At 52.4% G+C, this 10,629-nt stretch overlaps 2 protein-coding genes, 1 long non-coding RNA gene and 5 other non-coding genes across 8 annotated transcripts in view; 6 read left to right on the top strand and 2 right to left on the bottom strand.

The window, feature by feature from the left end:
* Window positions 1-1,771, top strand: part of DHX37 (DEAH-box helicase 37) — a gene marked incomplete at its 5' end in the record, with an annotated part of 14,147 nt that extends 12,376 nt beyond the window's left edge. Inside the window, 2 exons of the mRNA XM_017734701.1 lie at window positions 767-864; window positions 1,393-1,771. Coding sequence (XP_017590190.1) covers window positions 767-864; window positions 1,393-1,475 — 181 coding nt within the window. The remainder of the gene's footprint in view (window positions 1-766; window positions 865-1,392) is intronic.
* Window positions 1,772-2,343: 572 nt separating this feature from the next.
* Window positions 2,344-2,415, bottom strand: TRNAA-UGC. The gene has a single exon. It is a non-coding gene; the product is annotated as a tRNA-Ala (tRNA).
* A 182-nt stretch (window positions 2,416-2,597) lies between these two features.
* Window positions 2,598-2,669, top strand: TRNAD-GUC. Its single transcript has one exon. It is a non-coding gene; the product is annotated as a tRNA-Asp (tRNA).
* A 357-nt stretch (window positions 2,670-3,026) lies between these two features.
* Window positions 3,027-3,099, top strand: TRNAF-GAA. Its single transcript has one exon. It is a non-coding gene; the product is annotated as a tRNA-Phe (tRNA).
* Window positions 3,100-3,314: 215 nt separating this feature from the next.
* On the top strand, window positions 3,315-3,386 carry TRNAD-GUC. Its single transcript has one exon. It is a non-coding gene; the product is annotated as a tRNA-Asp (tRNA).
* A 275-nt stretch (window positions 3,387-3,661) lies between these two features.
* TRNAA-UGC lies at window positions 3,662-3,733 on the top strand. Its single transcript has one exon. It is a non-coding gene; the product is annotated as a tRNA-Ala (tRNA).
* Window positions 3,734-4,597: 864 nt separating this feature from the next.
* LOC108446855 lies at window positions 4,598-5,794 on the bottom strand. Its single transcript, XR_001862173.1, has 3 exons — window positions 5,489-5,794; window positions 4,987-5,315; window positions 4,598-4,642 (listed from the first exon to the last, which is right to left on the bottom strand). It is a non-coding gene; the product is annotated as an uncharacterized LOC108446855 (long non-coding RNA).
* Window positions 5,795-5,810: 16 nt separating this feature from the next.
* Window positions 5,811-7,436, top strand: UBC (ubiquitin C; the record flags this gene model as incomplete). The annotated part of the gene is made up of 1 exon (XM_008634009.2): window positions 5,811-7,436. A coding segment is annotated over one exon (1,551 nt), but the record flags the coding sequence as incomplete, so codon positions are not given.
* Window positions 7,437-10,629: the final 3,193 nt, after the last annotated feature.

Consider the following 10,629-nt stretch of genomic DNA (forward strand, 5'->3'; position numbering starts at 1 on the left):
CTGCTGGGCACTGCTGGGCTCTGCTGGGCTCTGCTGGACACTGCTGGGCACTGCTGGGCTCTGCTGGGCTCTGCTGGGCACTGCTGGGCTCTCCTGGGCTCCGCTGAGCTCTGCTCAGGTGCTGCTCACCCGTGTGCAGTGATGCATGAGCACTGCTGCCCTCCGTGCTTTGCTGTGGAATTTGGCCACTTGCTCTGCCTTTCTTTCTTTTCAAAAGCATGTTTCCAACAGACAGTGGGGTTTTTGATGGCACTTACAGGCCTGTGGCCCTCCAAAAGGCTGTCAGCTGTCCCTCCCTTTCTCTCCCCTCGTTCTCTCATTTACCAAATTAACTTTCCCAGAGTCTGCTCTGGCTTTCCCTGGGGTTGATAGGTGCCAGGATTTTGGAGGACTCTGTTAGGAGTGACAGATGTTATCTGAGGGTCCTACAATGACCAAATATTTTCCTGTTTTAGTCAGTTCAGAGCTCAGCAAGGCACCTGGGGACTCCTTTTTGCTTTACTTTGTGCTCTGCAGCTGCAGAGGAGACACAAGAGCAACCTGCTGCTACTTTTAACCACAAGGAGTTGTAGTGGGGGCAAGAAACTACTCATAGTGAATTTCCTTCAGCCAGTGGCACATTTCTGTATGCAGAGGTTGTGTGTTTATACATCTCTATTTAGCCTTTTCAGAAGATGTAGAGTTCGTAAAGGTAAGCTGAATGCTGTAGCACTCTGCTGAACTGTGCTAATGAACATTGTTTTATTGCACCCTGTCATCGGTTCAGACTTCAGCCCAGGACAGAAGCCCTCCTGCAGGCTCTAGTTAAAGAAAATTGTGATAATCGTGATGCTTTGCTGGCTGCATGGAAGAAAAATCCTAAATGTAAGTGTTCTGCTTGCCTAATTATCAGTCATAGCAGTGGAGTACCTTGAGCACTATTGAATTATAATTTTTAAAAGTGGACTGTTTCACTTGTTAAGCTCCAAATATTTCCTGTTTTGTTACCAGGAGCAGTAATGTCCTGTGTTTGGTTCTTGTGAAAAATTACAGAAAGCACTTCAGAAAGCAACATTTATTTGTATTATAAGATTTTTTTTCCTGTAGTTGTAACCACAGTTGAAGTGCATTAGACTATGGTGGTACTGTCCATGGATACTGGAAAACTTTTCCTGGTAAAATGGATTTTGTTCAGTATTGGGTGCCAGATTTTAAGGATTCTTTTACAGAAGCAGCAGCGAAGTGCTGCGGTGGTGGCTCACAGAGATTCCTGTGGATGCTGTCACCTGTGCATGGAAGTGTCCAAGCTCCAGCACCATCCCAGCAGTGGAAGGCTGGTCCTGGCTCCTGGGGTGATCCCACAGGAGCTCATTTTTCCAGCCAAAGCATAACACTGCTCTGCTTCCCTTGCAGACCTGCTCGCAGCCTATTGCCAGTGGGTCCCCGAGGCCATGCACCAGGACCTCGCCCTGAAGTGGCCACCAGTAGCCCAGTGACTCTTGGTGCTGATGGACTCCTTTTCTCCAAGAGATCTTTCCAAGGGTTTCCTTGGAAGTCTGAAACAGATGGACTCACCAACTGTAGCAATACCTTTTTGTAGGCAAACGAGGTGTTGTTCTGTTTTCCCAGAAGTCCTACCAGCTGTTCAGCTGGTATTTCATAATATTAATGTTTGGATAATTATATCCACTGTTTTTTATGGATGGTTTGTTTGTTTTTTTTACCTGAAGTTTCTCTTTGGACTATATTAGTCGTATGAACTGTAATAAATATGTAAAGTTCTTGGTCTGGATGGGAGAATTGTTTGCTGCGTGGGATGCTGCAATGAGCAGAATTTCAGACCTGTGCAGACACTTCCTCACGTGTGTCAGCACATCCACATGCAACAGAACCTTTGGTGGTGGGCTGGCCCTGGGCAGCAGCTCAGGACAGGAAGCACAAAAGTGAGGAAACTTGTGGGTTGAGATAGGAATGGTTTAATTAGTGAAGGGGAAGAAGCTTGAGTTTACCTTCCCCTTCACCTGATCTTTTTGAGTCTTGGTAAACCCAGTGCTCGCACTGTGCTGATGGGCTGCTGCTTGTGACACAGCTGCAGGACACGGTGTGGGCAGGGCCGCTCCTGTCCCCGTGTTCTGGAGGAAACTGGTGCAGCCCAACCGGCTGGATGTGTGTCCGTAATTCCCACTGCTCCCCTGCGCTGCAGGCGCGGGGCCAGGACACAAGTAAGCATCAAAAACATCTAAAGCTGAATCAACAGCGACTGTAAGTGTGGAGCCAGAAGGAGAGCGGCGCTTGCCCTGGGTGCTCGGAGTCAAACGCTGCAGCCCCGCCGTGCTTGGGAGGGCCCGGCAGGGGGGCAAAAAGTGGAGATGCCGGGGATTGAACCCGGGGCCTCATACATGCAAAGCATGCGCTCTACCACTGAGCTACATCCCCTTCTTGGGGACCGTCCTTCCAAAGCTAATACAACGCTAGTAGGAGCCGCACGCCGAGCCCGGCGGTGACACCGCGGCCACGCCGCAGTGCCCACACACCCCCCGCGCCCCGCGCAGCCCCGCGCTGGGCCGGGCGGGACCGCACGCTCATAGTGCAAGCCGGGAAAGGCAATTACATGCCCATCCTCGTTAGTATAGTGGTGAGTATCCCCGCCTGTCACGCGGGAGACTGGGGTTCGATTCCCCGACGGGGAGGTTGCATAGTTTTTGCTCCCGGGTGCCATTTTTTGTGGGCGGCCCTGCGCAGGGTTTGTCTGTGTCGCTGCCGCGGAACCCCCGCCGGAGGGGCGGGGCAAAGCGGACAGAGACGCGTTTTGTTCCAAGGGAGGGGATAGGGACCGTTTCTATCCCCTGAGCACCCCGCGGCTGCTGGTGACTGGAGGTTCCCTGGGGTCCCGGGAGTGGAAATCACCGGGGAAAGGTGTGAAGCCCTGGACGCGCCGGGAACCGGGCGGCGGAACTCGCGTGGGAGGGCGCGCACCGGCCGGGCAGCGGCGCCCAGGGGGACGCGGGGCGGGGTCGTATCCACGGCCAGCGAGGGCGCTCTCGCCCGCCGAAATAGCTCAGTTGGGAGAGCGTTAGACTGAAGATCTAAAGCTCCCTGGTTCGATCCCGGGTTTCGGCAGAAGGACCTTCCTTTTTTGGTTCGTTTTGCCGCTGAGCGGAGGGCGCGGGGGCTGCTGTCGCTGCGCCGGGCGGCTCAGCCGCTGCCAACGTAGGCGCTCACGCGTGCGGGACTTTTGTGTCAGGAACCGCTGCCCGAAGAACGGCGGCGATGGAGCGGGCCCGGCGGCGGCTGCTCGGGCATGACCCAGCCCGCCGGAAGGCTTCCTCAAGCCGTCCTCGTTAGTATAGTGGTGAGTATCCCCGCCTGTCACGCGGGAGACCGGGGTTCGATTCCCCGACGGGGAGGTAGAAAGAAATTTTTCTTCAAAAGTCTTTTTTTTCCTTCCCGCACAGACTTCTCCGATTTCCGAAAGAGCAAAACCATTCCGTTTTGTGTGTGCGAACCAGCGCGTTCCTGTCTTTGTAAGGGCTGCCTGAGGATCGCACCAGGCTCTGTACACTGCAGTGCCCACAGCCCCCCGGGGCCTGGCGGGGCCTCGGTGCGGCCCCCTCGCCCATCTCCGCAGCGGGGCCAGCGGAGCGCGGACGTGGCCGGCGGGCAGGGCGCGGAGCGCGGGCACGGGGATGTAGCTCAGCGGTAGAGCGCATGCTTTGCATGTATGAGGTCCCGGGTTCAATCCCCGGCATCTCCACGTTGGGTGCTGCTCTTTTTTCTCCCTTTTTCGGTAATGTTTTACCCAGGTCAAGTCACCGCGTCTTGTTAAGACAGCAGCAAACTGACCGTGCGGCCGAGATGGGCCCACGGTGGCACTTCCCAGCAGCATGCAAAGGGGTTTTTTTTTCCATTTGGTTCTCCTCAGGCCTGTGCAAACACGCACGGCTTTTGTGTCCCATCCGCGCTAAGGGACAGACACAGAAGGCCCAAAAAGGACAAAGCACCAAACCCCGAAATGCAGGGGGACACGGGCCACTCATCCCAGCCTGACACTGCCACATCCCACAGCCTGGCAGAGCTGGCACCGCGCAGCCCTGCAGCCACACAGAGCTCGGGGGCTCTGCTCCACGTTCCCAGAGCCAAAGGGGAAGGACAAAAGCCAGGACACCAGAGCTGACTGCACTCCTGGCTGCAACACTGCAGGAGCTTCTCCCTGGCTCTGCAGTGCCCACTCCCGTCCGCTGTCCTGCTCAGCCCCTTGGGAAGAGCTCTCAGGGACACAAGCGCCCTGCTTTGATCTCCTCAGGTTGGCTGGGCTCATCGGGGAACTCTGTGGAGCTGGGAGGGCTGGGAGTTATGGCACAGCTGAGAGGCTTGGCCCAGAGGGACCAAAGCCCACACAGAGCCCGAAACAGCTTTGATCTACACGGCTCAGTGGCAGCTGTTCTGTCTCACTGCTCAGTTACCAACAGCAGCAGGAGCTGACCACTGACAAACTCAAAGTTATGTTTCCTGCCACAGTGGCTGAAAAGCTCCTTGTGCTATTTATTTACTTATCTTACTTACAGTTGTTGTTTTGAGCCAATGTTTGGCTACAGCGCTGGTAAGATCCCTGTTGTAAATTACTCCCTGGATCTCCCTGGCAGCTCTACTTCTGGAATGTGCCCTGCACGTGAATATAAGAGACAGTTTGAAGTATCAGGCATGAAGTAATAGACTTTTTGTCACAAAATACCTCCCCATGTGCCTTTTTGATGATTTTCTGACCAGTCCTAAGTACTCACCTTGTAACTAAAAGAACAAGCTTAACATTATTATTCACTTTCTGCCAAGGAAAGACCTAAACCTGGAAGGCTTCTCCAATTTTTGATGTTTATACACTCCCAAGGCGCACAGTGTCAGCCACTGAGCACTGAGAAGTAACCAAGACTTCTGTGGTATTTTTTTTCCCATCTAAATGACCCAAGTGTTTGAGATTATTATCACTACAGCTGTGGTGTTAATACATACACAAAGCAGCAGAGGCCAAAGAGCTCCCCAGAGCATTCCCCTCCTGTAACAGCTCCATGTGTCAGGCAGACACAGGCACTTTTCCTCAAACCACAAAGCTGTTGCTGGACTTGTGCTCCCTTCCTGTTGGATGTTATCTCTGTCCCTTCCATTTTCCTTGGCCGCTGGCAAACGAAGGATTTTGTAGGCGGATTGAACTGAATGGCATTGGCTGAATCTTGCAGACAAAGCTCCATTCTGTTCCCAGCTGTGCCCTGGAATTGCTGTGCAGTTTGAGTAGGATGGTGCATGAGCCGACTGAGTGCAGCAGAGGTCTATCAGAAGGTGCTCTGTGAGAACAGAGTAAGAAATAGGCATTATTATTACTATTATTTCTGATTGATTTTACCCCTGAGCTACAAACTCCATTACAGCTCAGATGCATACTCCATTTTATGTGTGCACATATATACACACACACACTCATTGATTGTATCTTGGGCAGACCACCTGCAGGACTTACCTCTTTATCCATCAGGCCTTTCTTTGCCCCTCACATCCCCTCTCCAGGCTCCTTGATCTCCATCCCCAGGCAGGAGCCTCCTGAAGTCCCCCTTTCCTGCTGCCCTTCAGTCTGCTCCAACCATCACCACAGCAGCCAGGCACCTTCTCTGCCCTGTCCCTTGTCCCACCGCCGCGATGGCACCGAGACTCTGGCATAAACCTGTTCCACCTTGTGCCCGGGTGGGTGACAGACACCACCCTGCCCCTCCACACTGGAGGCCTCTCACACAGAAATAACACTCGAGGCCTCCCTCAGGATAAAGCAACAAACTCCCTCCCTCAGAAACCCCCTCACGGTGTGGTCGCGGGCAGAGCGGACCCTCGTCCTGCCTCAGGGGTGGCAGCCAAGGAGGTGTTTTTCAAGCAGGGGGGAAACTTCAGGGTTTAAACCCCTGAACATAAGGAAAGGCTCTGATAGAAGCTTTAGATGCGGCTGCGTCTCCAAGCTGGGCTCACTGAGATGCCCCAACCGCGGTCCCGCTCCGGTGGCTCCAGTCACCCTGGAAGTCGAGCCCAGTGACACCATTGAGAATGTGAAGGCCAAGATCCAGGACAAGGAAGGCATCCCTCCTGATCAGCAGAGGCTGATCTTTGCTGGCAAGCAGCTGGAAGATGGGCGCACTCTTTCTGATTACAACATCCAGAAGGAATCCACCCTGCACCTGGTGCTGCGCCTGAGAGGGGGGATGCAGATCTTCGTGAAAACCCTCACTGGCAAGACCATCACTCTCGAGGTGGAACCCAGTGACACCATTGAGAATGTGAAGGCCAAGATCCAGGACAAGGAGGGCATTCCCCCAGACCAGCAGAGGCTCATTTTTGCCGGCAAGCAGCTGGAAGATGGACGCACCCTCTCTGACTACAACATCCAGAAGGAATCCACCCTGCACCTGGTGCTTCGTCTCAGGGGTGGGATGCAGATCTTTGTGAAGACCCTGACTGGCAAGACCATCACCCTGGAAGTCGAGCCCAGTGACACCATTGAGAATGTGAAGGCCAAGATCCAGGACAAGGAAGGCATCCCTCCCGATCAGCAGAGGCTGATCTTTGCTGGCAAGCAGCTGGAAGATGGTCGTACCCTCTCTGACTACAACATCCAGAAGGAATCCACCCTGCACCTGGTGCTGCGCCTGAGAGGGGGGATGCAGATTTTCGTGAAGACCCTGACGGGAAAGACCATCACCCTTGAGGTGGAGCCCAGTGACACCATCGAGAATGTCAAGGCTAAGATCCAAGACAAGGAAGGCATCCCTCCTGATCAGCAGAGGCTGATCTTTGCTGGCAAGCAGCTGGAAGAGGGTCGTACCCTGTCTGACTACAACATCCAGAAAGAATCCACCCTGCACTTGGTGCTGCGCCTGAGAGGTGGAATGCAGATCTTTGTGAAGACCCTGACAGGCAAGACCATCACTCTGGAAGTCGAGCCCAGTGATACCATTGAGAATGTCAAGGCCAAGATCCAAGACAAGGAAGGCATCCCTCCTGATCAGCAGAGGCTGATCTTTGCTGGCAAGCAGCTGGAAGATGGTCGTACCCTGTCTGACTACAACATCCAGAAAGAATCCACCCTGCACTTGGTGCTGCGCCTGAGAGGTGGAATGCAGATCTTTGTGAAGACCCTGACAGGCAAGACCATCACTCTGGAAGTCGAGCCCAGTGATACCATTGAGAATGTCAAGGCCAAGATCCAAGACAAGGAAGGCATCCCTCCTGATCAGCAGAGGCTGATCTTTGCAGGCAAGCAGCTGGAAGACGGTCGTACCCTGTCTGACTACAACATCCAGAAGGAGTCTACCCTGCACCTTGTGCTGCGCCTCAGGGGTGGTAACTGAACCAGCAGGTTGTTGCTTCCAAATAAAGGGTTCCCTGCACTTGTTCATTCCAATAAAGCTGTTGCATCCACAAAAGTTTGTGTCCCAAGTTATATGAACAGTTGTCCGTGACATTGCCTTACTCCAGCTCTCTAATAAACAATAATTACGTAGTTTCCACAGAAAAAATGGTTGCAAAACTGCCTTATGCAAGGGTTCCGCATGTGTGGTGATTGTAGCTAATCCCTCAGCCGTGGCTTGCCTGGGGTTGTATAAGTGTTCTGATACCTGGCTGCAGCTCAATGCCCGCCTGCAGATGTTGTGCAGCTGTGGGCATTGTGTAAGCAGGGATATGCAACAGGAAGCTGTGGATGCTCCTGAGTTGGAAGGCTTTGAAATAGCTCTTGGTTGCCCAGCAACTGCACTTATTTGGGGATTAATGAGGAAACAGCAGAAGGGTGATCCTGCAGCTCTGTCACAGACCGGGGCAACAGGATCTTACAGCTGGTTCTGCAGCCCTCGGGCTTGAAAAGTGAGGTGGGAGGTGTGGATCTCATCAGTTATGGGGTGGACTTGTTTTTTGTCGAGCTTAATGACATGGAAGCAGTAATTTCGGATGTACTTGCTGGAAATCTGAATGTGCTTCATTCCAGCTGTGCCCCAAGTGGAAATGCTGCACTACTAAGCTGAAATGGGACAGAGCACTTCCTGTATGCTGTAGAAGCCCTGGCAAAAGGGAAGTTTCCACTCAAGGGTTTGTGGTGGGGGTTGCATGAGGGGCTGATGGGGAGTTACCCATGGCTGTGCTGGGCGTGGGGAGAGGGAAAAGGGAGAGTAAAACAGAAATGCCCTTTCCAGGAGCGGTGACATGGACTCACCGTAGAAGGGGATACAGTGGGAGCTGAACAATGGTCTCAGCTGCTGACTGGCTTCAGGAGGACCTGAAGGGATCTCACACTGCCCGGGTGGGACAGCAGGATTTGACTCAAGTAACACCAATTGCTTTTAGTGCTGTGTGGCCTCTAAGGAGAGGAGCATGAAGATGTGTGCTGGGCTGGAGGACGCATTTGAATGCTAAGGAGCTAAATCCTGCGTGGGTAGGAGCTGGTGGTGTGCCATCCTGGACATCCTGTCCTCCCCCACGGGAGTGCCCCAGGCTCTGCCCACACCTGCCCTGGCTCCCGGTTCCTGAGCTGAACCCCAACGACTGCAATGAGCAATTTGCCATTGTGTGGGTTTTCTGTCCTCTTGGGACATCGGAATTCACAAACGGAGCAGCTCTTCAGCAGAGCTGTGGCTCCTTAAACGCAGGTGTCGGGTCAGACAAGGGGAGGTGTCACTGGAATGCAGGGAGCATAAATGGCAAGTGGTTCTGATTTGAAGGCAGCCTGACTGCCATGAGGGGAGAGCTGCAGGGGGACACAGGGCGCTCATTGAATGTCAAAAGCCTGCACAAACGACTGCAGAGCTGTGTTTAAGTAATTCCTTTATTTTCAGCGTCTCAGTAAAAAACCTTTGCAATGCTGTAATTAAAACACACGATGCTGGACAAATCCATAATGGCCTGGAGTGGGCTGCAGCCAGGCAGAGCAGGAAGCTTGGAGGAGAAATCCGTGCCGTCGTCTGGTGAGCTGGGTCAGCCTCTGCTGACCAGAGAGAATGGCATGAAGTTGTGTCAGGAGGGTTAGGTTGGGTATTAGAAAAAAAGTTCTTCCCACAGAGGGTGGTCAGACACTGAACAGGATTCCTGGGGCAGTGGTCACAGCACCAAGCCTGCCACAGTTCAGGAAGAGTTTGGACAACACTCTCAGGCACGTGGTGGGATTTTGGAGCTGTCCTGTGCAGGGTTTTGACTCAATCCTACTGGGTTCCTTCCAACTCAGGACATTCTATGGTTCTGTGACCTCTGCATGTCACTCTGCTGGGTTTGAGGAACCTCAAGGCTCACAGTGGCACTGCCAGTTCTTCAGAGGCAGCACCCGTGAGCGGAGACAGCAGCTGGGGTGGGATCAACCACAGAACAGCAAAATTTGATGAGGAAAGCAAAGCATTTCGTAAACGTTAAGGTTTTTCTAACGGTGGCAGAACATATTGTTCCCAGAGATCTTCTCACAGTCACATTGATCCACAGTGCCTCAGGGAATCTCCTGGATTTTACAGGGATTTACTGAAATTTGAAGAAAAATTCCTTTCACAGCATTTCTTTGTAACAAAATGTTTTAAAAAGTAAAGGAAAACACAACACCTACTTTGTGCTGTTCTGAAGGCATTGCTGCTGGGAGAGGAGGCGCATCCCACAGCAGAGTCTGGCTGGGATTGAACAGAGACATTGATAATTGATTTGGTAGTTAAACAGAGGCAACTATCAGGGTTAAAGATTTGGAAGGAAAAAAAGACACAGTTAAGTGTAAAGACAGAAATGCAAATGTTCCACCGAGGTGGAGGCCACGGCGAGGCAGGTCCTGTGCTGTGCTGGACCCTGCCTGGTGGCAACCATGAGATTGTGTCTCCTCTCATCATGCAGGCAGGTGGAAGCAGTCCAGTTTCCAGATGTTCCAGCTCAGGTCATCTTGCAGCTGGGACAATGGGATGTTGTGCATGATTGATTTAAAACAGGCTCGGCCCCTCCACTGAGCTCGCACCCGCACCCGCTGAGTCATAAACTGGACTCAATTTTCTGCTCAACGAGGCTTTTATTCAGGGCCGCATTCAGATAGACAAGACAGACAAAAGACCCAATTCTTTGGTAAAGCAGAGTTGGGTTAAATGGAAAAACAGAGGCAGGTTAATAGGTGATGGATATTTACTCCTCCAGCAAGAATATACATATATGTACATATACACAGGAATACAAACACATCTATATAATTTTTTTAATCTAGCATGTAGTGACAGAACAAGGAGGAACGGCTTCAAACTGAAAAAAAAAAGTAAGTTTCGATATTAGGAAAAAAATCTGTATTGTAAGGATGAGGCACAGGACCAGATTTCCAGAGAAGCTGTGGCTGCCCCATCCCTGGAAGTGTTCAAGGCCGGGTTGGACGGGGCTTGGAGCAGCCTGGCATAGTGGAAGGTGTCCCTGCCCATGGCAGGGGCATGGAATGAGATGAGTTTTAAGGTCTCTTCCAACCCAAAACCATTATTCTACAATTCTATGACTGAACGATATTTTATCTATTTATATACGCTATTTCCCTCTATATTGTACCCATCTCCCCGTTTCCGTGCGGACACACGTGTTCACACGTTCACCACGCTCGGCTTCCCTTTCCCGTCGCTCCGTGGGCTA

Source organism: Corvus brachyrhynchos, unplaced genomic scaffold (assembly GCF_000691975.1).
Source record: "Corvus brachyrhynchos isolate BGI_N302 unplaced genomic scaffold, ASM69197v1 scaffold114, whole genome shotgun sequence".
Lineage (NCBI taxonomy): Eukaryota > Metazoa > Chordata > Aves > Passeriformes > Corvidae > Corvus > Corvus brachyrhynchos.